The following is a 27,031-nucleotide window of genomic DNA, read 5'->3' on the forward strand; positions in this document are numbered from 1 at the left end:
CTTTGGACATTAGAACCGAGCCCAGGGAAGAGAATTCCTTGGTAAAATGTCACGATGATATCGCGATGGAGGCAAAAAAATGTCAATATACGTCCATTCGCCAAACGGCTCAAAATGCTCTCAAATTCGGTCAAATCCAGCCGAAAACAGCGTTTAATGATTAAATACAAATACTGGAGCTCTTTGGACATTAGAACCGAGCCCAGGGAAGTGAATTCCTCGGTAAAATGTCGCGATGGAGGCAAAAAAACGTCCATATACGTCCATTCGCCAAACGGCTCAAAATGCTCTCAAATTCGGTCAAATCCAGCTGAAAACAGCGTTTAATGATTAAATACAAATACTAGTATTTGTATTTAATCATTAAACTAACAAATACTAGTATTTGTATTTAATCATTAAACGCTGTTTGAACGAACGTTCATTCGGCGACCTGTCCGTCTGTCAAACGGTCCGTCGGCAAAACGTCTTTAGGTGAATCATCCGGTCAAGACATCATCATTGCTCGCTATGGGCACACCAGTATCACACCTGCCACAAGCAGGTGCATGTCAATGTTCCCTCTAATTTTTCATGTAAAACATGCTGTAAAACACGAAAAACATAACAGTGGACAGAGCTACTGCCACTGGGGAAAAGGGTTAAAAAAAAAAAAATAATAATCCAATTTTTTTTAATTTTTTTATTTTTATTTTTTACTGCGCGCCATATGATTGCTGCTGCGCAGAGAAGACGAGAGTAGTGCGCAATTGCGCACGCGCGCAGCTTAGAGGGAACAGTGGTGGTACCTCTACATACGAGCAACTCTACCTAGGAGATGCTCGAGATATGAGGAAAATTTCGAGCAAATAATTAGCTCTAGATACGAGAAAACTTTCGAGATGCGAGAAAGGCAGGTGGCCATGACATGAGAGGCTGTTCATCATTGTAGTGCACTGTCTTTTTTTGCCGAATCTCTTTCATGTATAACAGATATCTACGAGCACTCATCGTTTTTTTCACACGAGTTTCTCCTACACATGGACCAGAAAACGCACAACGCGCATGCACGGGCAAAAAGAAGGCTTTCTGGGTAATGAAGTATACTCGTGCACACAACACTGATAGCCAATGGCACCCTTTCTCAGAATAAAACTTCATTACCCACAATCAATACATGGGCAGGCTGAGCTGTTGCATTTTTTCAGTGTTATTCCTTCCTTAGCCTGTTAGCTCCCGCGATCGCTCATTCAAGACTACTTCTGGTTGGCAAGTGGTCGCGCGTTATCCTATTGTGAGGACATTTGTGTGCATCGTTTTCGGAATATTTTGAAGGAAATACAACAGCAAACAGCCCATTGATAGCGAACGTGAGGGTGGAGGCGTGGCAAACAACTAACCCGGAGAACGAAGGTAAAAAAAATTAACACAAAATTAGAATTCAGTTTTGTGTAAAGTTACATTAAACGTATGTTTGAGTGTTTCTGTATTTATTAATCCAAGTTAATATAAATTTGTTTGTTCGGTTACGAGTGCGTTGTCGTGGAAAGTCCCCCCGAACCCCCGCCCTCTCTGTGCGACTCTCTCCCCTCCGCGAAATCGTCTAATTTTAGTTCTATTAAACACATTTTATTACTATTAAACCACTAGTTATGTGTTACTTTGTTAATAGATGGCGAATTAGAAGAAATAAAACATTTTTTCCAATCCAATATCCTGTTTTTGGTGTTTTTTCAGAGGGTTGGAACGAATTAATTTGTTTTTAGTTCATTTCAATGGGAAACATTCGTTCGAGTTACGAGAAGATCGACATACGAGCTCAGTCCCGGAACGAATTAAGCTCGTATGTAGAAGTACCACTGTATATCTAATATATCGATACATTTCTTTTGTCCATTACGGGTTAACCACTCGCGCCACCGGGGCGCCGGGGACTGGAAGTATCCCCCCAAAAATAAGTAGACTGCGTTTTGTTCTCCGTGATTCAATTTCACAATTCCTAATCTATCAATTGCTTTGACATTGCGTCTTCTCACTGCTTTATGTCGAACCCGGACTCATGTTAGCGACATACTGCTAACATAACAACATTTCCCATAATGTCTGGGGCTACAGAAGTCCGCAACACTGTCGGTCAGTTTGGAAGCAAACTGAGACCACATCTCCAGCGAGGTCTGGGACCAGCTGTTTGACCCCCACCAGTTAATTGATTTGTATTCACAGCACCTCAAAAGGTGAACCTACCCAGTTTGGTGTGAACATGACATTTTTTTTACTTGAAACAAACATTGAAGTACAGAAACAAATCCACAAAGAAGTACAAAAATGTTTCTCATCTCATTTTCTGAACCGCTTTATCCTCATTAGGGTAGCGAGGGGTGCCGGAGCCAATCCCAGCTGTCTCCGAGCCAGAGGTGGGGGACACCCTGAATTGGTGGCCAGCTGAACGCAAGGCACAAGGAGACAGATTAAATTGTGATGTGTTACTGTGGGCAAACATTCTATCGTTTAATAAACAGCCAAAATGTTTCGTGCAAAATGTACAGTGACACCCTACCCTAGTAATTATTTATTTTTCCCCTTGTACCTGCAAAAAAGGTATGGTCACAGTTCGCGCTTGCTCAGTAACACCAAATCCTATTCAACTTTCAACCAGGCTTATTTTTCCCAGCATCAGGCCACATTCCAAAACATGCTTGTTAGATTTACTATAGATTTGAATGTGAGACTGAATGGTTGTTTGTCAAAATTTGCACTGCTTACAACCAGTTGATGGCACATTTGGTTAGCATGTCCACCTCACAGTTCTGAGATCGAGGGTACAATCCCTGGTGGGTTCAGACCTTCCTATGTGGAGTTTGCACCTTCTCCCTGTGCATGTGTTATTTTCTCTGGGTACTCCAGTTTCATCCCACATCCCAAAAACATGCAATGTAGGCTGGTTGAACACTCTAAATTGTTCCTAGGTATGAATGTGAGCGTGAGTGTTTGTTTGTCTCATTGTGCCCTGCGATTGGCTGGCAACCAGTTCCAGGTGTCCCTCGACTACTGCCCATAGTTGGGACCCTTGTGAGGATCGCGGTATGGAAAATGAATGGATAAATGAAAGAATTCATAAACGGCAATCAGTTCAGGTATACCTGCTTTAAGTTCCACCTGACCAGCAAACTCCAATAAGTGAGGATAATCGGTACACATTCGGTAAACAAAAATATGAATCGTGTACCCTGTATATTATAAGACAGATAACATTAAGGAAGGATAGAATATTCTTCTGCTTAGCAAGGCTTCTTCATACCACGGATTACAACCTGGTTTGTGTTTATGATGCATATACAAAACAAATGGATTAGATACTATCTTGAAAGCATGGAAATGGGAAGATGATGTTTTGGAGTTTATGTGATGTTAGTGATCATCAACAATTGGCAATTTGCTTACGTTTTCAATAAAGCACAGTGTTTTCATGAGTCTTGCAGCCTGTCAGAATATTCTGTCACTCCATGGGTTTGTATGCCTCTTAAAGCTGATGAGTTGACAGTGGAATTCTGTCATTGCTCTAGGCATTGGCGCCACTTCCTCCCATTGACTCCTGTCGCTGTGGTATACCTATGTAGGAAAACAAATTACCATATTTTTTGGACTATGAGTAGCACCCGATTATAAGTCACACCAGCCAAAGAAGACACTGTTAAGAGGGGGGGGAACATACGTCACAATGGAGTATAAGTCGCAATTTTTTATTTCATCAGACCTACGAACAAACATTTAAACATCAAGGTAACAATAGTAGAATGAAGAAAACTGGTTAAGTAGACATCTGTTAAGCTAAGAGTTTTTCAGATAGCTATAGCCTTAAAAACAACATAGCAGGCTGTCAGTGGTCCGAGAGAAAAAATGCATTGCAAATATATCTAAACACTATGAAAGGTCCTCAAATGCTGTCGCTGATCTTTGTAATAAAAGAGGCAAAATGAACTAATTCAAAGGTAAAATAAACATTTAACAATTTTACCTGGACTTCATCTGTAATCTCATCCGGGGAATAGTCTCCACCTAAGATGTAAATTTTGTCTCTCACACCAACTGCTCCAGCATTGAACCCTGCACACTCAAAAGACCCTTCTCCTTTCCACACACCTGTCTCTGGGCAGAAACTGTACACCTGAAAGTTGAAAAATATGCAAAAGATCAAGACAAGCATAACATCAATACTTATTTGTTAAATCAAGTTCTATTAGAATTTAAAAGACGCACTTTGTAAGTGGATAGGTCGCATAAATATAGTGTTTTATGAAGTGACACTGCCTTGACTAGTGTAGCATGAAGAAACTGTCCAAACTCTGCCACCAGGCGACACCACTGGTCCTCATTGGCATTATAGCTGAAGAAACAGTCCAGTAATGGATTGAAAGACTCTGTTATTTCCACCTCTGATCCTAGGGTGTAGATAATGCTGCCACAAGCACTAGCTTCAGGATAGAAGATTGCAGTTGGTAGGGGACTGACTGAGACCCAGTTCTCGGCCAATGGGTTGTAATACTCCACCTGAACATAAAACATCATGCATTGCCTACCAGTGTTCCGACACAGTTCCAACAATTCCTGCAGTTAGAAACATACAAAAAAGTCAGCAAAAGCACCTCCAGTAGACTGGGAGCAGTCCCTCTGGATCCCTTTGTCCTCCCCCCAATGACATACACTCGGTCCAGACACACTATAGCTGTGTGCATGGTTCGGGGTTTCAGCATCGCCGGAGCAGCTGTGTAGCTTCTTGTTACAGGAGAGAAGCACCACACCAAATCAGTAGCATCATGGAAAGACTCTGCCACATGGATGCGGACAGCTCGGCAACAGTTTCCAAGGCAACCGCCCGTGACAAACATCTTGTGAGCAATAAAGGGAAGAAGTGCAAATATGATTGTATTTATAGAGTTGTACTGATTGTATCAATCAGGTATGATCATTTTAACCTTGCAAAGTATTAACCTACCAGGTTTTGATAATAGCTTGTCATTTTGGTTGTTGGATCACACAAAAAATACAAAATTATTTTCATTTAGTATATTCTTAGGACATGTGGCATAAAGAACCCGCTAAGATCTGGAGCTAAAATAATGAAATAGTAAAGTTCAGTCTCTCACAACGTCCCAACTTGATTAGAGTTTTTAGATGTGAGAGCCTATTAAATTTATGTGAAGAAGCCATGCAAGATTCAGGAAAGTGTCCAAATTTTCCAGAAGTGGAAAAAGATAACCCGTGTCATGGATTTTGCTTTTCACTTATTTAAAACATTGATACTGTTTCATATGGCTTGGTTGATTTCTATATTTTCTTTTTGTATACCACTTTGTTAGTTGACTAATTGTGGATGACATTAACAACAATCCATACACCCTGAACAGGATGCAATCTGGCTTTAGATTAGAACATAATTCTACTGAGAGCGGTTTGCTTCTTTCTGGAAAACATAAAATCAAAGCTAGCTATAGGTGGTGTCACAGCCCGAAGAGACGACGTGGGTTCCCACTCACATGGGCTCACAAGCTATGAGAAGGGCCAAAGAAGTCGGGTGCGTCGAAAGCTGGGTGGCAGCTAAAGGAGGGATCCTTGGCAGTCCAATCCCGGGCTACAGAAACTGGCTCTTGGGACGTGGAATGTCACCTCTCTGTTTGGGAAAAAGCCTGAGCTAGTGCGTGAGGTCGAGAAATTCTTACTTGATGCAGTCGGGCTCACAGCTTGGGTTCTGGTACCACTCCTCTCGAGGGGGTTGGACACTCTTTCTGGAGTCGCTCATGGTGAGAGGCAACAAGCAGGTGTGGGCATACTACCTTTATGTCAGGGTTTATACTGATAGACGAGAAGGTAGCATCCCTCCGCATCCCTCCATCTTCGGGTGGGGGGACGGGACCTGACTGTTGTTTGCATGTATGCACTAAACAGTGCAGAGTACCCACCGTTTTTGGAGTCGTTGGAAGAGTGCTCCTTCGGGGGACTCCCTCGTTCTGCTGGGAGACTTCAATGCTCACATGGGCCACGACAGTGGGACCTGGAGGGGAGTGATTGGGAAGAATAGCCCCCTGATCGGAACCTGACTGGGTTTCTATTGTTAGATTTCTGCGCTCGTCATGGACTGACAATAATGAACACCATGTTTAAGCATAAGGGTGCCCATATGTGCACTTGGCATCAGGACACCCTAGGCCGCAGCTCGATGATTGACTTTGTGGTCATGTCATTGGGGCCTGCGGCCGCATGTCCTGTACACTCAGGTAAAGAGAGGGGTGTGTAAGATATGATGACTCACTCTTTGCAATTGCTTGTTAGTATTGCATCAGTTTGGTGTGAGTAATGAAAGATGTCGAATCATGTTGAGACATCTGCTGAAGATGTCTGGGCGTATCAGCCCACACCCTCTTTCTGTTATCTTCTCTGTACAGCATCATGTTTTTAACATATAAATAGACACACAAACTGTTCGTTCGGAGAGAGTTGCGGCGAGTAGGCTGTGCGTTCGCAGCCATTCGAGCTCTCCCCGTCCTGCAGTCTGGTAATAAATATATCTCATTAAATTGGTCTCACTCCTTCTTAACCTGCTCCTGAAGCTGTTTTACAGATCCAACAGGGTGGCGCAGTCAACCGATCCCCACCTGGTGGTGAGTTGGCTCCAATGGTGGGGGCGGATGCCAGTGCGGTCCAGGAGACCCAAAGTTTCATGAGGGTCTGCTGGGAACACCTGGCGGAGTCCCCTGTCAGAAGGAGTTTCAATTCCCACCTCCAACAGAATTCTCAGATGTCTGGGGAGTGGCGGGGGACATTGAGTCTGAGTGGACCATGTTCCGCGCTTCTATTGCTGAGGCGGCAGACCGGAGCTGCGGCTGCAAGGTGTTCGGTGCCTGTTGTGGCGGGGTTAGGGTTGGCCAAACGGCACTTGGCTCTGGTCATCTGCAAGGCAAAAAGGCGAGGAGTTTGGCGACGCCATAGAGAACGACTTCCGAGTGGCTTCGAGGAAATTTTGGTCCACCATCCGACTTCTAAGGAGGGGGAAGCAGTGCATGTTGTGGGATGTTGTGAATCGGTGGGCCGGAAACTTTGAAACCTTTTCAACTCCATCGACACGCCTTCCCATGAAGAAGCAGAACCGGGGATTCCGGGGCGGCTTCTCTTATCTCTGGGGTTAAAGTCATCGAGGTGGTTAAAAAGCTCCTGGGATGAGATGCACCCGGAGTTTCTAAAGTCTCTGGGTGTGGGGCTGTCTTGGTTGACACACCTCTACAACATCGCGTGGCTATCAGGGACAGTGCCTATGGATTGGCAGACCGGGGTGGTGGTCTAAATATGATGTATATAATGTAACAAGTCCTTTGTCTTCTTGTGGCCATTGCCATTGTTTGCGATATTCATAGGATTACTTTACTCGCATGACTAAACATGTCAGGTAACAAAACGACTTAAAAAACACCATTGTCTGTTATAAACATTTTGTTCTTGTTTTTTAAACCATGAGGACTTGTTGATTAAGGCTGGATTTTCCATGAAGCCAACCAGCAAAATCCCCACACATGCGATCCATGTGAAGCTTGGCATTTTCAGTTCGTTTTTGAATAAAAATGTCCAGCAACCTCGTCCAAAAAACGTGTCACTGCCTGTGCAGACCTCACTTTCCGCCGGATCAATGGCCGACGGCGCGGGCACGGGCCGCCAAAGCTCTGGCTGACGCCGCGGGCACGGGCCACCGAAGGTCCGGCCAACAGCAGAGGCACAGGCCGCGAGTCAACCTCTACACCACGAGTTGGCTATGTTAATGAACACATATAAAAGTAAATATGTAAGATTATAGCCGAAGGCTAATTTCCATTTTTAATCGGTTGTGCAGGTTGAAGATAAACGATGAGAAATATACACACAACTAAAACAGTTCTAGGCAGCGATGTGATCACAATTTAGTTAGTCTAACAGCCAGGCTTTAAGATGATTGGCGAAGAACTTCAGAGATGGGAGATGGGCTGAAAAACAGTATCTGTGGTACCTACATACCTTCTCAGCATAGCTAGTCAGATAGGAGCCTGGCAGATCTGGCCCAGTGCTCATTCCGTCCCCCTGGTCCATTTCAAGCTCTTTCCACTGGTTTGTTTCCAGACAGTAGCAGAAAGAGTGGCGGATCACGCCATTTTCTTCTGTCTTGTGTATATAAATGTAGCTCTGCATTGTGGCGGGCCTCGCATCGGTGAACAGTCCACTGTGCTGACTTTGTTTGCTCTGAGCCTCTGCGATGAGAGCCATACAGGATTGATTGCTGCTCAGCAGATCTGAATAATGAAGAGACTTACAGACAAGAAAAAAAGATGTATTGGGACCAAAATACAACATTGTAAGCAACTCTTAAACATTGTTAAATATCTCTATGAACCTGTGAATACATTTAGTGAATGTGGTGGTATATGGTGAAGTCTCATTAAAGATAACAATTTGGGCAGCAGCTTTTGTCTTTCAGGAAGATCGTGGTGGATCCACTTCAGAAGTGACATGACCAGATCCTCTTCACTGTGCACATACAGGTCATCTGACCTCAGGCAATCCTCTAACGCATTCACCTACGAAGACAATAATGCAAAGGAAATTAATTAAGTATGCAAACATTGTTTGTGAATAAGTCAGTATATAAATACTATCTAGTGCATAAACATTGGGAAAGGAGCGCAATACTCACTGTGGGAGACACATACAGTCCGTTGTTATTTCTACAGAGTTCAACGGATTTGGATCAAAATACTGTTGATTTAAGGCTCGAGTCTGATGTGAAAGCGTATTTTGCTGTTATTGTTTCAAATCGAGGAAACTGAAATAAGTAGAGGCTAGTCACACATAAAATCCCATGCTGACAAATTGTGGCTTGTTTTCTTCCAGGTATGTAATTTGTTATGTTCTCATTCATATTGTCTTTCAAGGCTTGCCTAAACTCTAAACTGTAAATTGTCCCTAGATATGAGCATGAGTGGTCGCCCGTCTCCTTGTGCCCCGCTTGGTGCACATAGTTAGCTGAAATAGGCTCCAGCACCAGGGTCACGTAACCCTTGTAACGATAAGCAGTTCAGAAAATGAATGAATGAATGTGAGAGGGTATAACTGATATCATGGCTTTCTTTATAGACGGTCATAATTTTTTTGTGTCGAAACATTATTTTCTCCATTATTAAGAATGTACGATCTTCATGCATTAATCTTCTTTTAGATGAAGGTTATTTATACTTCTCATCTCATCTCAGCTCATTTTCTTCCGCTTTATCCAAAGTCGGGTCGCTGGGGCAGCAGCTTCAGCAGGGAAGCCCAGACTTCCCTCTCCCCACACTTCATCCAGCTCTTGCTGGAGTATTCCAAGGCGTTCCCGGGCCAGCCGGGAGACATAGTCTCCCCAGCATGTCCGAGGTCGGCCCCGTGGCCTCCTCCCGGTGGGACATGCCCGGAACAGCTCCCGAGGGAGGCGTCCAGGGGGCATCCTGATGGTGCTCGGACGATTCGCCGAAAGACGTTTCGCCGACAGACGTTTGACCGACGGACGTTTGGCCAACGGACAGTTCACGGAACGGACGTTTCGCCGAAGCGCTCGCCCCGCCCCTGGATCGTGTGTGTACATGTTTTTCAACTTCAGCCCGCGGGCCATATACGGCCCGTTACAGATAACATTCATTTAGGAATAACAAGGGCATGTACTGCCCCCGCTGGACATATTTCTAAATACAAGTACGTATTACAATGTGCTGCCATTTTTTTTATTTTATCCTTGCTTTTAAAGTAGTAGCCATTTGGAGATCACGCAGAACAGTACGTGACAGAAGAAATAGAGAAAATAAAGTAGTAGTAACAGTAAGTACTACTGTAATGAAATTGTAAATCCAGAAATCCTACTCCAGAAAATTTACACCAGCATAGAAAACGTTGAGATTAATCTTTGAATTAAGGTTCTCAGCAAATCATTTTGAATATATATTTCCTAAAATAATGGGAAATTATTTAAAATTAAACTAGAAGTAAAAGTGTGTTCCATGGCATTTCCAGGTATTGTTCTCCAAGCGCTCTAGTCTGTCCAAGGCACTTAGAATTTCACATAAGTCTTCTAGTGTTGTTTTTTCTCAGTGTCAGACATCAATCCCCAGCTTTGATAAATTACATTGCGTGTCCAAATGGCTACTACTTTAAACGCAAGGATAAAATAAAAAATATAAAAAATTGGCAGCACATTGTAGTACGTACTTGTATTTAGAAATATGTCCAGCGGGGGGCTTTACATGCCCTTGTTATTCCTAAATGAATGTTATCTGTAACGGGCCGTATATGGCCCGCGGGCCGAGGTTGAAAAACATGTACACACACGATCCGGGGGCGGGGCGAGCGCTTCGGCAAAACGTCCGTTCCGCGAACTGTCCGTCGGCCAAACATCCGTCGGTGAAACGTCTTTCGGCGAATCGTCCGGTCACGCATCCTGATCAGATGCCCGAGCCAACTCATCTGGCTCCTCTCGATCCGGAGGGGCAGCGGCTCTACTACGAGCCCCTTCCGGTTGACCGAGCTTCTCACCTTATTCTAAGGGAAAGTCCGGACATCCTACGAAGGAAACTCATTCCAGCCGTTTGTATCCGGGATCTCGTTCTTTCGGTCATGACCCACAGCTCGTGACCATAGATGAGGGTGGGAACGTAGACCGACCGGTAAATAGAGGGCTTCGCCTTTTGGCTCAGCTGCTTCTTCACCACGACAGACCGGTGCAGAGTCCGCATCACTGCAGATGCCGCACCGATCAGCCTGTCGATCTCCCGCTCCATTCTTCCCTAACTGGTGAACAAGACCCCAAGATACTTCAACTCCTCCACCTGGGGAAGGACCTGGTCCCTGACCCGGAGAGGGCATGCCACCATTTTCCGACTGAGGACCATGGTCTCAGATTTGGTGGTGCTGATTCTCATCCCGACCGCTTCACACTTGGTTGCAAATTGTTCCGAGAGTTGGATATCATGGCCTGATGAAGCCAACAGAACCACATCATCTGCAAAAAGCAGGCATGCAATACTCAGGCCACCAGACGGGACCCCCTCATCGCCACCGCTGCGCCTAGATATTCTGTCCAAAAAAGTGATGAACAGAATCGGTGACATAGGACACCCACTGGAAACGGATCCGACTTACTGCCGGTTACGCGGACCAGAGTCTGACATCAGTCATAAAGGGACCGGACCCCGCGTGACAGGGGTTCTGGAACGACCTACTCCCGGAGTACCCCCAATAAGACTGCCCGGGGGACACGGTCGAACACCTTCTCCAAGTCCACAAAGCACATGAAGACTGGTTGGGCGAACTCCCATGACCCCCCCAAGGACCTTGCTGAGGGTGTAGAGCTGATCACTGTTCCACAGCCAGGACGAAAACCACAGTGCTCCTCCAGAATCCGAGATTCGTCCTCCCGGCGGACCCTCCTCTCCAGTACGCCAGACCCTTCTCTCCAGTACCCCAGAATAGACCTTCCCAGGGAGGCTGAGGAGTGTGATTCCCTGGTAATTGGAACACACCCTTTGGTCCTCCTTTTTAAAAAGAGGAACCACCACCCCGGTCTGCCAATCCATAGGCACTGTCCCCGATGTCCACGCGATGTTGCAGAGGCGTGTCAACCAGACAGCCCCACAACACCCAGAGTCTTTAGAAACTCCGGGTGGATCTCATCCATTCCTGGGGACGTGCCACCGAGGAGCTTTTTAACCACCTCGATGACTTCAACCCTAGAGAAAAGAGAGTCCGCCCCAGAGTCACTTGGCTCTGCTTCCTCATGGGAAGGCATGTCGGTGGAATTGAGGAGGTCTTCAAAGTATTCGGCCCACTAATTCACAACATCCCGAGTCGAGGTCAGCAGTGTCCCATCCCCACTATACACTGTGTTGATGGTGCACTGCTTCCCCATTCTGAGACGTTGGATGGTGGACCAAAATTTCCTTGAAGCCACCCGGAAGTTGTTCTCCATGGTCTCACCGAACTCCTCCCATGCCTGGGCTTTTGCCTCAGAGATGACCAGAGCCAAATTACCACTTGGCCACCCAGTACAGGTCAGCTGCCTCAGGAGTCCCCAGGGCCAAAAGGGCCCGGTAGGACTCCTTTTTCAGCCTGACGGCATCCCTTACCACCTTCTCTTCTTCTGGGGTTGCCGCCATGACAGGCACTGACCACCTTGCGGTCGCAGCTCCGGTCTGCCGCCTCAGCAAAAGAAGTGCGGAACATGGTCCACTCGGACACAATGTCCCCCCGCCTCGTCCCGGACCTGAAAGAAGCCCTGTCGGAGGTGGGAATTGAAACTCCTTCTTACAGGGGACTCCGCCAGGCGTTCCCAGCAGACCCTCACGAAAGGTTTGGGTCTCCCAGGCCGCACTGGTGTCTGCCCTCAACATCGGAGCCAACTCACCACAAGGTGGTGATCAGTTGACAGCTCCGCCCCTCTCTTCACCCGAGTGTCCAAGACCTGCGGCTGCAGGTCCGATGACATGACCACAAAGTCGATCATCAAACTGCAGCTTAGGGTGTCCTGTTGCCAAGTTACCATATGGACACCCTTAGGCTTGAACATGGTGTTCATTATTGTCAATCTACGATGAGCACAGAAATCCAACCATAGAAAACCACTCTGGTTCCGATCGGGGAGGGCGTTCTTCCCAATCACTCCCCTCCAGGTCTCACTGTCATTGCCCACGTGAGCATTGAATTCCCCAGCAGAATGAGGGAGTCCCCCAAAGGGGCACTCTCCATCACTCCCTCCAAGAACTCCAAAAAGGGTGGGTACTCTGAACTGCTGTTTGGTGCATACGCACAAACAACAGTCAGGTCCCGTCCCCCCACCCGAAGATGGAGGGATGCGGAGGGATGCTACCCTCTCGTCCACTGGTGTAAACCCCAACATACCGGCACCGAGCCGGGGGGCAACAAGTATGCCCACACCCGCTCGGCGCCTCTCACCGCGGGTAACTCCAGAGTGGAAGAGTGTCCAACCCCCCTCAAGAGGAGTGGTACCGGAACCCTAGCTGTGCGTAGAGGTGAGCTCGACTATGTCGAGCCGGAATTTCTCAACCTCGCGCACTAGCTCAGGCACTTTCCCAACCATAGAGGGGACATTCCACGTCCCAAGAGCTAGTTTCTGCAGCCGGGGATCGGACCGCCAAGGATCTCTCCTTTGGCTGCCGCCCAACTGTCAGTGCACCCGACCTCTTTGGCCCCTCTCACAGGTGGTGAGCCCATTTGAGGGGGGACCCACATCGCATCTTCGGGCTGTGCCGGCCGCACCCCATGGGTGTAGGCCTGGCCACCAGGCGCTCACCATCGCGCCCCTCCTCCATGCCTGGCTCCAGAGTGGGCCCCCGGTGACCTGCGTCCGTGTGAGGGAAGATGTTTTCCAATTATGTTTTTCATCATAAGAGGTCTTCTGAGTCATGCTTTGTCTGGTCCCTCACCTCAGACCTGTTTGCCATGGGTGGCCCTACCCGGGGCACAAGGCCCCAGACAACATAGCTCCAAGGATCGTTGGGACACACAAACCCCACCACCACGTTAAGGTAATGACTCGTCGGTGGGGTATTTATACTTGGTAATACAGTAATCCCTCGAATATCGCGGATAATGTAGACCAGACATGGCCGCGATAATTGAAAAACAGCAAAGAAGGATCACCCCATCATATGTTTTCGGGCCTATACAGAAATACAAGTACACATGTACAATTAATTACCAAGAAGTGTATTTACTAAATATTACAGCTATAAGCATATGACAAGACTGCAATGTATTCATATCTAAATATAATCTATATGTAAAAATTGTAAATAATTTAAGCTTTTGCGAAAGATTTTTGGCGCTCAAGGAAGATGTTGATGGGGACTTGTGATCGCTGTTTCTTTGGTACCCGGACATTTCGTTGACGGACACTTTGTCGCCGGACGCTTCATCCCCGGAGGGTTCGTCGAACGGACGCTTCGTCGCCAGACAGTTCGTCGACCGGACAGTTCGTCGACCGGACACTTCGTTGACAGCAGGAGGCATATCACCGCCCAATGTCCTTCATGTTTCCTCACCCCGAAGTTGTTACACAGAGGGGATTGTGTGTCGTGCTACTGCAAATTCAGAGTCCTGGTGGCTGTGGGAAAGAAGCTGTCCTTGAGCCTCTTTGTCCGTGCTTTGTGAGACCGGTAGCGCCTGCCAGAGGGAAGCAGCTGGAACAGGTTGTGACCAGGGTGGTCCGGGTCCCTAACAATGTTCCCGGCTCTGCTGAGGTAACGAGGGCTGGCAATATCTTCCTTTTGAGGGCAGAGAGCAGCCGACGATCCTCTGGGCAGTGTTAATCACTCTCTGCATGGCCTTTTTGTCTGCTGCCGTGCTTCCAGCGTACCACACTGTGATGCCGTATGCCAGGATGCTCTCCACAGTGGCTCTATAGAAAGTTACCAGAAGCTTAGTGTCCAAGTTGTTCCTCCTGAGTAACCTCAGGAAATGGAGTCGTTTCTGGGCCTTCTTCACTACTGCCGTGGTGTTTGTAGACCAGGAGAGCTTGTCCGTGACATGGACCCCCAGGAATTTAAAGGACTGGACCCTGTCTACACGAACTCCATTTATGAGGAGTGGGGCCAGATCTGTGCTCTGTTTGCGGAAATCCAGGATTATTTCTTTAGTTTTCGTGTTGTTCAGTGTGAGGTTGTTCACCGAGCACCACGAAGACAGTTTGTTGACCTCGTCTCTATAGGCCGCCTCATCCCCTTCTGAGATGAGTCCGACCACAGTGGTGTCATCAGCAAATTTGATGATGGAGTTAGACTGGTGGGTTGGTGTACAGTCATAAGTGTACAGGGAGTACAGAAGAGGACTCAGTACACAGGCTTGAGGGGAGCCAGTGCTCAGTGTAATGGAGGAAGAAAGGTGGGAACCAAGTCTAACAGTTTGTGGTCTGTTGGTCAGGAAGTTCTTCATCCAACAGCAGATGGAGGAGGATAGTCCAAGGTGGGAGAGTTTGTCAGTCAGAATGTCCGGTTTCATGGTGTTGAAGGCTGAGCTATTGTCAATGAAAAGCATCCTCACGTAATTCCCATGGTGTTCCAGGTGGCTCAATGCTGTATGTAGAGCAATGGTGATAGCATCTTCAGTGGACCTGTTAGCTCTATAAGTAAACTGGTGAGGGTCAACTGAGGGAGAGATTGTATTCCTGATATGGTGGACTATCAACTTTTCAAAGCACTTCATGATCACAGGCATGAGAGCAACAGGCCTATAATCATTCATGCTGTCAATGGTTGGCTTTTTGGGGACAGGGATAATGGTGGCAGATTTCAGGCAGGATGGAATGATGGATTGTTGCAGGGAACAATTGAAGATTTTTGTGAAGACTCCAGCCAGCTGGTCAGCACAGGCTTTGAGCACCTTCCCAGGTACTCCGTCAGGGCCAGCAGCCTTCCTGGTATTCACAGATCGCATTTCCAGTCTCACTTTCTGTTCCTGGAACTTCAGTGTATTGCTGCAGGGTAGTGGTGGGGGTGTTGAGACTGAATCTGATTCGTCAGTCTCAAACCGGGCAAAGAAACGGTTCAGTTCCTCCGCGAGTGAGGCATCTGCGTTAACAGACATATTATTGTTATTGTAGTTGGTAATATGTCGTATTCCCTGCCACATCTTCTTTGGGTTATTTTCTGTGAAGTGCTCTTCAATTTTCTTAGTATATTCTGCCTTGGCCTTTTTAATGCCTCTTTTCAGCTCAGCTCTGGCAGCTCTATATTTCATCTTGTCCCCTGATCTGAAAGCGGTGTTACGGCATTTGATGAGTGCCTGTGTCTCCTTGGTCATCCAGGGTTTTTGGTTAAGAAAAACCTGTATTTGTTTATTTATAGTGACGTTGTCCATGCATTTTTTGATATAGGAAAGTACAGCGTCCGTATAGTCCTGGAGGTTGTCGTGTTCGAAGAGTTCCCAGTTGGTGCGGGAAAAACAGTCCTGCAGCTGAGAAAGGGCGTCCTCGGGCCAAGTTTTTATCGTCTTTATTTGTGGCCTTGTTAGCCTCCGGAATGGAGTGTATGCTGGGGTGAGGGCTAGACAGAGGTGATCTGATCCAGCTAGGTGAGGGAGGGAAGTGGCTTTGTAAGCATGTTTGATGTTAGAATAAACATGGTCAAGAGTTTTGTCTCCCCTCGTGTGACATTTTACGTATTGGATAAACTTGGGTAGAACAGTCTTTAAACATGCTTTGTTGAAGTCACCAGCAACAATAAAGACTCCATTGGGGTGGTCAAGCTGTTGTTTGTTTACAGCCATTAGCAGGAGGTTTAGTGCCGTGTTGACGTTAGCATTTGGAGGTATATAGATCGCCGTTACTATCACGACCGTAAAACAGAAAAACCCGCTTGACAACACAAACACATTAACATTTGGGCGTGTGCAAGTGCTAAATGTGCTCATCTCTAAACACACTAAGCACGAAACGGTTCCTCGGGGGGCACTGAGTGACTCCACTAAATTACTATTAACTGTTTGGTTTTTAATCGCGAATTGATGTGGCTACGATTCTGACTGGATGCTTTTATTTGTTATGAAGTATGCCCAAAATACTGCATCTCTGACTTGGATATAGACGCACACGCTTGGTTTTAAATCAAGCAATCTATTGTCCTTTCAAAGAACAAATTCTATTGACTCTATTAATAGGAGCGAATGGGCCTGTTCCTAAAGTGGCCGACAAGCGACGACGTCTAGCTCCGTTGCCTCACAACGCGCATCGGAAATCTAGTCTGTATACACGATACCTATGGGAATACCAAGCAAAAAAAAGAAGGAAGACGACGAAGAATATGTGAATTTCCTTTGTCTTCTTTTTAAGAAAATTTTTAATAAAATAATTTTATTTATTGCCTTTTATTTAAAAAATTGAGCGTTCAACGTAGGAATCGTTTAACGTAGGAACCCCGTTTCGTGCGTAGTGTGTTTAGAGACGAGTCCATTTAGTACGCACACGCCCAAATGGTAATGTGTTTGAGTTGTCGAGCAAGTTTTTGCTGTTTTATTTTCTTTAACAAAGAATACGTGAATTTCATTTGTTTTCTTTAATAGAAAAGTCCGGCGACGAATTGTCTGTCGACGAAGTGTCCGGTCGACGAAGTGTCCGGCGACGAAGCGTCCGTTGGACGAAGCGTCCGTTGGACGAAGCGTCCGTTGGACGAAGCGTCCGTTGGACGAAGCGTCCGTTGGACGAAGCGTCCGTTGGACGAAGCGTCCGTTGGACGAAGCGTCCGTTGGACGAAGCGTCCGTTGGACGAAGCGTCCGTTGGACGAAGCGTCCGTTCGCCGGACCGTCCGTTCGCCGAACCGTCCGTTCGCCGAACCGTCCGTTCGCCGAACCGTCCGGGGACGAAGCGTCCGGCGACGAAGTGTCCGTCGACGAAATGTCCGGTCACGGTACACCAGATAATTAGCCCCATTGGTGCATCAATGTACTGCATTTCTCATTTGTTCTTTATCTTTTATCCATTTATTATTTGTGTCATTGTCTTCTTTAAGGGTTTGATGAATGCACTAATAGATTAAGGTCATTAAGCACAAAAAAATATACATATGGCCCAATGGCAAACTTTGAGAAAAATAAAGGATTTTAAAGTATACGCCTCATAGTCCAAAAACACAGTAATCTTCTCATCCAGATAATCTTTGTTATTCAAATGTCGAATTCATTTTGAGTTTTTTGCCCCTTTTCCTTAACAAGTCTATTTCTCCTTTTTTATTTAAGATATTCAAGCACTACAATGTCCAGCAAAGTCATTTTTTGGAAAGAGCAGTAGATATAATGATTGAGTTTAGTGTACAATTAGTAAACAGTAACAGTTTATTAGCAAGATTTATGTATTGAAACGATCAAGGTAATTTAAGGACAAATTGAACTGGCACCTGCATGTCCAGGAAGTCATGGGTGTTGGCAACGTCTTGGAAATTCTGAAGCACAAAGTCAGTGGCACTTTGGAGGAGGGAGCTTGAGCCATATGCCTCGCCAAGGGTCAAGAGTGAAAGGCAGTTATCAAGATTTATCGTTTCCAACAAGTAGTCACTGCAGGCTTTCGATAGAACAGACACCTGAGGGAGCAATACCAAGGAGGAGGAATTACGTACGGACTAATACAAGAGAAGCTGAAAAGGTTTGGCATGATACGTCATTTAAAAAAAAATGAAAACATTAAAAGGGTACTATTACTTTTTCGAGTCAAATAAGTTTCATTTTCACCATAAGGAACTCAGACAGGTTTTACGACTTCAAACTATTCATTTGTTCGTTTTCTGAACTGCTTATCCTCACAAGGGTTGCGGGGGTGCTGGAGCTCATCCTAGTCAATTACAGGTACCAGGTGGGGGACACCCTGAATTGGTGGCCACCCAATCGCTGGGCACAAGGAGCTAGACAACCATTCATGTTCACACTCATACCTAGGGGCAACTTAGAGTGTTCAATCAGCCTACCATACATGTTTTGAGATGTGGGAGGATAGAATTCAGAGAAAACCCACGCGAACATACAAACTCCACACAGTGAGGACCCACCTGCGATAAAACCCTCGACCACAGAACTGTGAGGCCAACGCACTAACCACTTGTCTATCGGGTCACCCAGCTTCAGACCAGTGAATTTAAATCTGTCACGGTGCAACAACAGTTTTAGGGTTAGTTTAGGGTTACCTTGGTTCGACCTGTGTTAGAGTAAAAGTCATGCTTATTTACGCCCACTTTGTCTTAACTAACTATTCAAAAACACCCATGAGAACCATCGTCTTTTTGGAGAGACCATACCGCCATTCCCCGTGGTAAGGAACTCTAGGCTCCCAAAATGGCATGTCCCATTTATTCAAGTTTATGTCATTGGGGTTGGTGGATGGGTGTGTTTTCCTTGAGTGTCCTGTCTGCGTGATTTGTATGCGATTTTGCCTGATGTGTCCCTCTTCCCCTGTGTGACGCAGGTGTTTGTAATTTGTCATCAACCCCTGTCTGTGTATTGAAACCCCTGTGTTTTGGCACGTCTTTTGTGAGAGTATTGTTTCTTGGTTCCTGTTCATATGAGTAATGTTTTGCTTCTTCGTTCGGTGTGCGTCTCTCCTGTTTAGTTTTTATTTTGTTTCCTCTGTCCCAGTTTTGATTACTATTTGTATAATTATTTTTCATTAAAATCCTAAATTATAAGCTACCTCGTGGTGTAGAGCTTTACTCGGCTAATGTCAGTGAGCGCAAGCGGGGGCTCAATTCCCACCCGTAGCGGTATGATTGGGAGTGCGGATGGTCGTTTGTCTCTCTTTATGCCCTACGACTGACTGGCGACCAGTCTAGGGTGTAGTCTGCCTTTCGCCCAAAGACAGCTGGATGAGGCTCCAGCAACCCCCGCAACACATTTGGAGGATGGGCGGTATGGAAGATGAATGAATCCTAAGTTCCTGGGTTTAACTTTGCTGTGCAGCCGATGGCAATTCATGACACAGATCACATGACAAAGGAAAGATCATTTCCATAGATTACATTCTAGAGCCAAAACGGCTCAAACAAGCTTTAGACCACAGTCAGCCAAAATGGCATAACATAATTAAGATAATTCGTTAAACACAATAACTCCAATAATCAGGTAACATAATTATTGAATTAGTGACTTTATCTTCAGAACTGCCTATCCGAAAGGAATACAAGATACATGCTACATTACCTGCAAAAATGAGGCAAGCTGGAACAGTGAGTCTACATTTTCATCTGTGATAAGGATTTCACCAGAGTAGGCAAAATCCAGAAAGGATTCTACGACAGCTGGAAACTGGTTACACAATGTTACTGAACCATCATCACGTTCTCGCATAGCCGCATCAAACATAGCTCTAAAGAAAAAACAACAACAAATGGTTACATCATAGAGAACTGTACACCACCATTGTGTGTCTATTTTCTGAGAGAAACCTGAAGAAATCACTGCATGCTGCAAGAACACAGCGATGACAGGGATAACTGTGATCCTGGACTTTAATGGTAAAGTCAAATAGCATGCCCTTGGTCCGGAAAGATCTGAGGACACCCAACAACTGAAGTCCATGTGAGTTGGACACCTGCAGCAGCTTATGATGCTTTTGGATCTCCCTACTTGGCTCTTCGACCTCAGCCATCTTGATATCATGAAAAACAAGAGTATAGTATCTAATGCGATTTTTAAGCATACTATTGTAATACCTTGAGATACAAGCTTAATGCGTTCCGGGATCGATTCGGCCTGCTGCTCGTAGGTATCATTACACGAGGGGGATGCGCGAGAAAGACAGAGCAATGCTGTCCTCATAAGCAGACTCTCGCATATTCGGTCGCATCGGGAACTGTTAGGTTTATCGTTATTATAACTTTGCTTGAAATATAATAATTATATATATGTGCTTGCAATGAAGCTTAGTAACATTAAAAAAGTAATTTCCAGTACATCTGCTTGCAACCGTGATAAACAAAGGAAAAGGTCTCTATCCATTTGGACGTATAAAAATTGTTTTGAAACCTCGACCTCTCACACGAATCCGGGAAGGACTCTTAATTGTTTTGACTTGGATTCCGCACCAGGTGGCGATACCGAATCGACGTCCGAAAAGACTTGCGATTGTTTTAAAATGGATGCTTGCTTGTTTTAACTCTTATGCAATGGTTTTGATTTCTGACCTTAATTGTTTTGAATAGAGGCTCGCTTGGTTTACCTCTTATGCAATTGTTTTGAATAGATGACCTTAAATGTTTTGACTGTAATGCAGGGGTCACCAAACTACGGCCCGTGGGCCGGATACGGCCCGCCGGCACATTTGGACTGGCCCTCTGAACAATACTAGAGACGCTATCGGATTTTTTTCCCATTTGGCCTTGAAGACTGGGACGTTTTAATCTTGTGTTTGGTTCATTGCACCCCTGCTGAGCCCACAAATCATCCCAGTGAAGCGGGGCTTCACATTGCTTCTTTGGTGACACGCGCGGGGGGAGTGTTTCCCTTTGATGCACGCGGGCACGTCCACCGTTGGATGCGCAAGCACAGTGATACCGAGACATCTGGATGATCGCAGGTGAGGGCGGAGCCCTGGGACCATCGTGGACTATTCAAGCATATAAAAACTGTGCAACCTGTTTGAGAACGGAATAATGGCGAAAAAGTTAGGTAAGAGACAAATTGATTCAGAATGCAGGGTATTTAACCTGGAGTGGACAAACGATTATTTTTTTGTTCAATGCAAAGAAAAGGCTGTTTGTCTCATCTGTCAAGAGACGGTTGCGGTATTCAAAGAATACAATCTTCGCCGACACTATGAATCCCGTCACAAAGACAAGTACGATAGCTTGCAAGGCCAAATACGAGCAGACAAACTCTCAAAGCGAAAAAGTGGACTACTATCTCAGCAGAATACATTTGTACGCCAAGCTCAGCTGAACCAGGCATCCGTTCGGGCCAGATTTCGGGTTGCTAAACTGATAGCAAGCAGCGGTAAGCCTTTCACTGACGGAGAGTTTGTTAAGAAATGTATGGATGCTGTCGCGGAGGAGGTCTGTCCCGAGAAGAAAGATGCATTTAATGCCGTAAGTCTGTCGGCGAGTACAATGACCAGACGCGTTGAAGAAATCGGGAGTAATGTATATGCCCAGCTGCAGCAGAAGACGAAATAATTTGACTTTTTTTCATTAGCACTGGATGAAAGCATGGACGTGCAAAACACAGCGCAACTGCTCATTTTTATTTGTGGAGTTAGCGCAAACTTTGAGATATGCGAGGATCTGGCAGCCCTCCAAAGTCTTAAAGGGACTACAACGGGAGAGGATATTTTTGACAAAGTGTGCCAAACCATGGAGAAGTTGGACCTGGACTGGTCAAAGCTAGCTAGCATCACGACTGACGGGGCTCCTAGCATGGTGGGCGAAACTCGCAGTCTAATGGGACGCATGAACCGGGAGTTGGAAAAAAGGGGTCTCACCTCCCCGCTACGAGTCCACTGCCTAATTCACCAGCAAGCACTGTGCTGCAAAGTGTTGACGTGAGAGAGATTCCGCTCTGACAACTGAGCTGAACTTTTATCTGTTAAGATTGTGCATGGCACAACAGAAAGTTAATGTTCCATGGCTTTTTTTCTATGAAGAACCCAGAGAGAGTTATTTAGTTATTATTTATTTCATGAATAGTCTTATTTATTTCCTGTTTTTTCTGTGAATAACTCAGAGAGGGTTATTTAGTTATTATTTATTTCATTAATAGTGTTATTATTTGTTTCCTGACTTTTTTCTGTCAAGAACCTGGAAAGGGTTATTTGGTTATGTGTGGCTTTCTGGAAAACAATAAAAAATTTAAGCTCCCCTACGATCGTCACACTTTTTCTGTTACAAACTGACATCAGAGAAGGGAAAGGTTATGTGGCCCTCACAGGAAAAAGTTTGGGGACCTTTGCTGTAATGCAATTAAATGGGCAGGAGAGGATTCGATTCTTTAGAATGATCTTGGACGAAGGCGAGTCGGGATCGATTCTCTCTTGCAAGATAAAGCAGAATATGCCTCAGATGTCTTCCTTATCCTAAAGCGTATCTATCGGTGAACCCAACAGGAACCGTCTCGTACGCTTCTATCTCAAGGCAGATATTTACTTGGAACTTTCCCCGTATCTCAAATTTCTCGTATGTTGGGACACTTGTACGTCGCAGTATTACTGTATATACTGTTGTTTCAAAATGATCATTCATTCATTCCTTTGTTCATTCATCCACCCATTCATCCATCCATCCATCCACCCATCCACACATCCACCCATTCATCCATCCACCCATCCACTCATCCACCCATCTACCCATCTACCCATCTATCCACCCCTGAATGAATATTGGTAGACGGCATTGTTAATTTTGACTGTGAAAGCAGTAGCAACCTTAGGTTTCGTACCTGTGAGAAACTGAACGGAACAAACAACTGATCTCGTAATAATTGGCTGATTAATGCTCTCGGACATCACTTCTAAACACAAAATGAAAACAAAAGCATCTTTTACTGACAATTGATTTTTAAAATGGAGAAAACCTGGTTAATCTTTGAGAACTGTTCGAAGTACTTTCAAAAAATATTCATGTCTATTGAAATATTAGGGCGATTTGATAAATGAATGACTTTTACACATGGCTCCTTTAAGTCATTATTTGATCTTATTTTATGCATTCATTCATAATCTGCGAAAGGGATGAAAGAGTTGGTGGAGCCTAACCCAGCTGACTTCGGGCGAAAGGCAGACTACACCCTAGACTGGTCGCCACTCAGCTGCAGGGCACACAGAGAGACAAATGACCATTCACGCTAACAATCATACACCACCAGCGGGAAGCACTGAATTCAAGCATGGGAACCTCTACACAACGAGGTAGCCTTATTTAATGCATTTTTTTTTAAATCTCAGACCTGCTACAACACCTGACACCTGTGGGGAGGGGTGGGGGTCAATCATGTTGAACACAACTGTACATACAGTAATACCTTGACATATAAGTGTCCCAACATATGAGAAATCTGAGATACGAGGAAAGTTCGGAGCACATTTTTGCCTTGAAATACGAGACAAATTTGAGATACGAGCATGAGACGGACCTGAATGTCCGTCCTGTGGCCTGGGGAAAAAGGTAAATCACAGGAGGTTGGCTCCTTGAAAAGGAGATCTCTCTAAAAAAAAAAGAGCACCGCTGCTGTATGGCCCTTTTCAAACATACCCTTCCCCATCAAGTGTTACATTCAGAGCTTTTCTCCTGAGTAGCATCTATATACCAAAATGCAATGCATTGATTCACTCCGCTTGCATCATGGTACATCATGTTGGGTCCTTTTACCTTTTCTATTTTTCTTCATGATTATATAAAGCCGACCAGGTGTAAGAGTAATTAGAACGTCCAACTCCGAGTTCTGAGTTATCCTGTGTGGAGATTGCTGTTCTCCTCATGCCTGCATGGGTTTTCTCTGGGTACTTCAGTCTGCTCCCACATCCCAAAACATGTGTGCTCGGGTAATTGAACACCCATTTTGCCCTGCAAATGTCTGGAAACCAATTCAGTTCAATGGCAAAAGTTATTACAAATTGTAGCCTGTTGAAAACTGTTTGGAGCAAAAAAAAGAAAAACGAGCAAGGAATACCCAGGCGTCATTAGCATCCATCACATTGTGTTGAGATGTAACCAGGATTTGGTATCCAAAATTGAACTTGTAGATGTTGTGAAAACTAATACCAGTTGTCTTTCAGTCGTTCAGTGGATAGTTGAGAGACTTGCAATTATAGAACAATGGTGACAAGACGGTGAAGAATGTTATTCAACGAACCACTGCCCTTTCAGGCATTCAGCGGAAAAGTGAGAGACTTGCAGTTATAGAACAACAGTGACAAGACAGTGAAGAATGCTTATCAACTAATGTGCCATTCACATCATTTGCAGCTCAATGAAAAGATTAATCCAGCCACTGGGCTGTCCTGTGAAAAGTTAAGTTAGCTTAAGTACTTGATTTATCAATGTATGATATGTTAAAGTCTTAATTTTGATCAATGAAAAAAGTTTTTAAAAAAGTCATACGAGAACACTACTGCAATGAGGGTTGAATAGTTTTGTACATCTCATCTCATCTCATTTTCTGAACCGCTTTATCCTCAATAGGGTCGCGGGGGGTGCTGGAGCCAATCCCAGCTGTCTCCGGACCAGAGGCAGGGTACACCCTGTATTGGTGGCCAGCCGATCGCTGGGACACAAGGAGACGGACAACCAAGCACACCCACACCCATACCTAGGGGGAATTTAGCGTGCCCAATCAGCCTACCATGCATGTTTTTGGAATGTGGGAGGAAACTGGAGTAGCCAGAGGAAACCCACACAGGCCCGGCCGGGGAAAACATGCAAACTCCACACAGGTGGACATGACCTGGATTTGAACCCAGGATCCCAGAGCTGTGAGGCCGACGCGCCAACCACTCGCGACACTGTGCTGCTAGTTTTGTTCATGTTTACAATAATTGCTTGTCTGTTTGTTTTACTCAGTCATGGCCTTTTCAGTAGGATTTACCAATTCTGTACACTGAAGTGAGCTATGTGCCATATTAACTCCATACAAATGGAAGCCGTATCCACTGTGGGTATATATAGGATTGCTTCATTCATATTATTACGGTTTTAAATAACACGGCATTCCTAAACGTTTGCCCTGATGCAGGTAGCGCGGGTTCGACCACAGTCAGTGGTAGCACCATGGAGAGCTCGTTTTTGTACTTACAGGAAGCGTGAAATCCAACGGAGACTCGGAAATATAGTGATTTACTAAGTTGTTGCTATGCAATGCCACACCTTACCATAATTTGTAATGTTGTATAACCAATACATTAACAGGAAATCCATAGTTTAGTTTATAGGATTTATGTTTTATCCGGACACAGGGTTTTGTATGTGCGAACACCGGCACAATGACTGCTGGGAACTGTAGTCTGAATTATTGCGATTGGATTTCAGCACATGTCAATCGGCACTAAACATTTATTTATAAGAGAAAAAACTGTACAAAACTTGAAGAGTGACTACTGTTACAAAAATACCGAGTAATCAAAAGCATGTAAACAAAATAATGTTAAGTGGTTAGTTTTTTTTGTATTTGAAACCGAAATAGCATTTTATTTATACTATTTTATTAGTCCACTCATATTTTTATATACACACACGTTCAGTATACAATAAGAGCTAATACTCGTATGAAAGATTTAAAATATAGACACTTTTAAGCAATAAGATTTGTCGCCGGTTAATGTCGCTGTCGCTGTTTTACTGGGAAGCGCGCCTTATGAGTGGAGCGGTCAAACGCACTCAATCGAATATGGGAATGCTAAGAAATATGTACAGTATAAAAAAGGTTTTGTCAAGCAAATATCTGAAAATGTCAAATCAAGAAGTGATTTAAAACAATCCCCAAAGCAAAGTGTATTATTATTTTTGTTGAGATGTGTTCTATCCGTAAGAAGCACAAGTCAACAACACTGTCCTTAGGACAGTTGTCCTATCAATCCAGGAAGTCATAAATTGTCGGCGTAAGAAACTAGCGGCCATCTTGCGTCAGAAGACCTCAACTGCAGGAGTGATTGTTTACTACTAAAATACTCTGAACTTGGTGATGAGTTTAATTGACTTGGCTGTGAAACAAACTGGGTGTTGAAAAAAAGGATTATTTCCTACGTTTCTGTTGATGGTCGGCCTCCGAGTTCTGGGGTCCTGGTTCGAATCCAGGTCGGTCCACCTGTGTGGAGTTTGTATGTTCTCGTGGGTTTTCTCCAGGTACTCCGGTTTCCTCCCACATTAAAAAAACATGCATGGTAGGCCGATTGGACACTCTAAATTGCCCCTAGGTATGAGTATGAGAGTGAATGTTGTCTGTCTTCTCGTGGGCTGCGATCGGCTGGCGACCAGGTCAGCGTGCCCACTGCCTCTAGCCAGGAGTCAGCTGGGATAGGCTCCAGCACCCCACGCAACCCTAGTGAGGATAAAGCGGTTCATAAAATGAATGAATGTACTAAAGTACTGTTCTTGGTCAACGTCATGAGTCAAGGTTGACTCATCTCATCTCATTTTCTGAACCGCTTTATCCTCATTAGGGTCGCGGATGGTGGGAGCCTATCCCAGCTGACTCCGGACCAGAGGCGGGGGACATCCTGAATCGGTGGCCAGCCGATCACAGGGCACAAGGAGACAGACAACCATACACACTCACACCCATACCTAGGGGCAACTTAGACTGTCCAATCAGCCTACCATGCATATCTTGGGAATGTGAGAGGAAACCAGAGTACCCGGAGGAAACCCACACAGGCCCGGGGACAACATGCAAACTCCACACAGGTTGGCCGACCTGGATTTGAACCCAGGACCCTATGGGGCTGTGAGGCTGACGAGCTAACCACTCGCTTCACCGCGACGCCCAGTTTATTTCCTATTAGTGGTTATTTTATTCCTCCAAAAGTGGAAAGACCCT

General features: G+C 45.3%; 1 protein-coding gene across 2 annotated transcripts; it reads right to left on the minus strand.

Annotated features, from left to right (window-relative positions):
- Window positions 1–1,578: 1,578 nt before the first annotated feature.
- Window positions 1,579–25,469, minus strand: kbtbd3 (kelch repeat and BTB (POZ) domain containing 3). 2 transcript variants are annotated; one of them, XM_077612117.1, is made up of 10 exons: window positions 25,292–25,469; window positions 19,957–20,159; window positions 19,712–19,877; window positions 17,923–18,105; window positions 8,400–8,573; window positions 8,017–8,304; window positions 4,623–4,865; window positions 4,237–4,527; window positions 3,995–4,144; window positions 1,579–3,588 (listed from the first exon to the last, which is right to left on the minus strand). In XM_077612117.1, exons 2-10 carry the CDS (start codon window positions 20,157–20,159, stop codon window positions 3,463–3,465), a joined length of 1,824 nt encoding a protein of 607 aa, XP_077468243.1. In that variant the 5' UTR covers window positions 25,292–25,469; the 3' UTR covers window positions 1,579–3,462. The 2 variants fall into 2 exon arrangements, with proteins under 2 accessions (XP_077468243.1, XP_077468244.1); XM_077612118.1 differs by lacking the exon at window positions 19,957–20,159.
- Between the last annotated feature and the right edge of the window lie 1,562 nt (window positions 25,470–27,031).

The sequence above is a fragment of the Stigmatopora argus genome, chromosome 10, assembly GCF_051989625.1.
Source record: "Stigmatopora argus isolate UIUO_Sarg chromosome 10, RoL_Sarg_1.0, whole genome shotgun sequence".
Taxonomy (NCBI): domain Eukaryota; kingdom Metazoa; phylum Chordata; class Actinopteri; order Syngnathiformes; family Syngnathidae; genus Stigmatopora; species Stigmatopora argus.

What these genes read in the sequence shown, in the direction of transcription:
- kbtbd3 (XM_077612117.1), bottom strand. Translation starts at nt 20,159, where the DNA reads ATGGCTGAGGTCGAAGAGCCAAGTAGGGAGATCCAAAAGCATCATAAG. An exon ending in GCATGCAGTGATTTCTTCAG is followed by an intron (nt 19,878 to 19,956) that starts GTTTCTCTCAGA and finishes TTTTTTCTTTAG; the next exon opens with AGCTATGTTTGATGCGGCTA. An exon ending in ATGACTTCCTGGACATGCAG is followed by an intron (nt 8,574 to 17,922) that starts GTGCCAGTTCAA and finishes TTGTCTTCGTAG; the next exon opens with GTGAATGCGTTAGAGGATTG.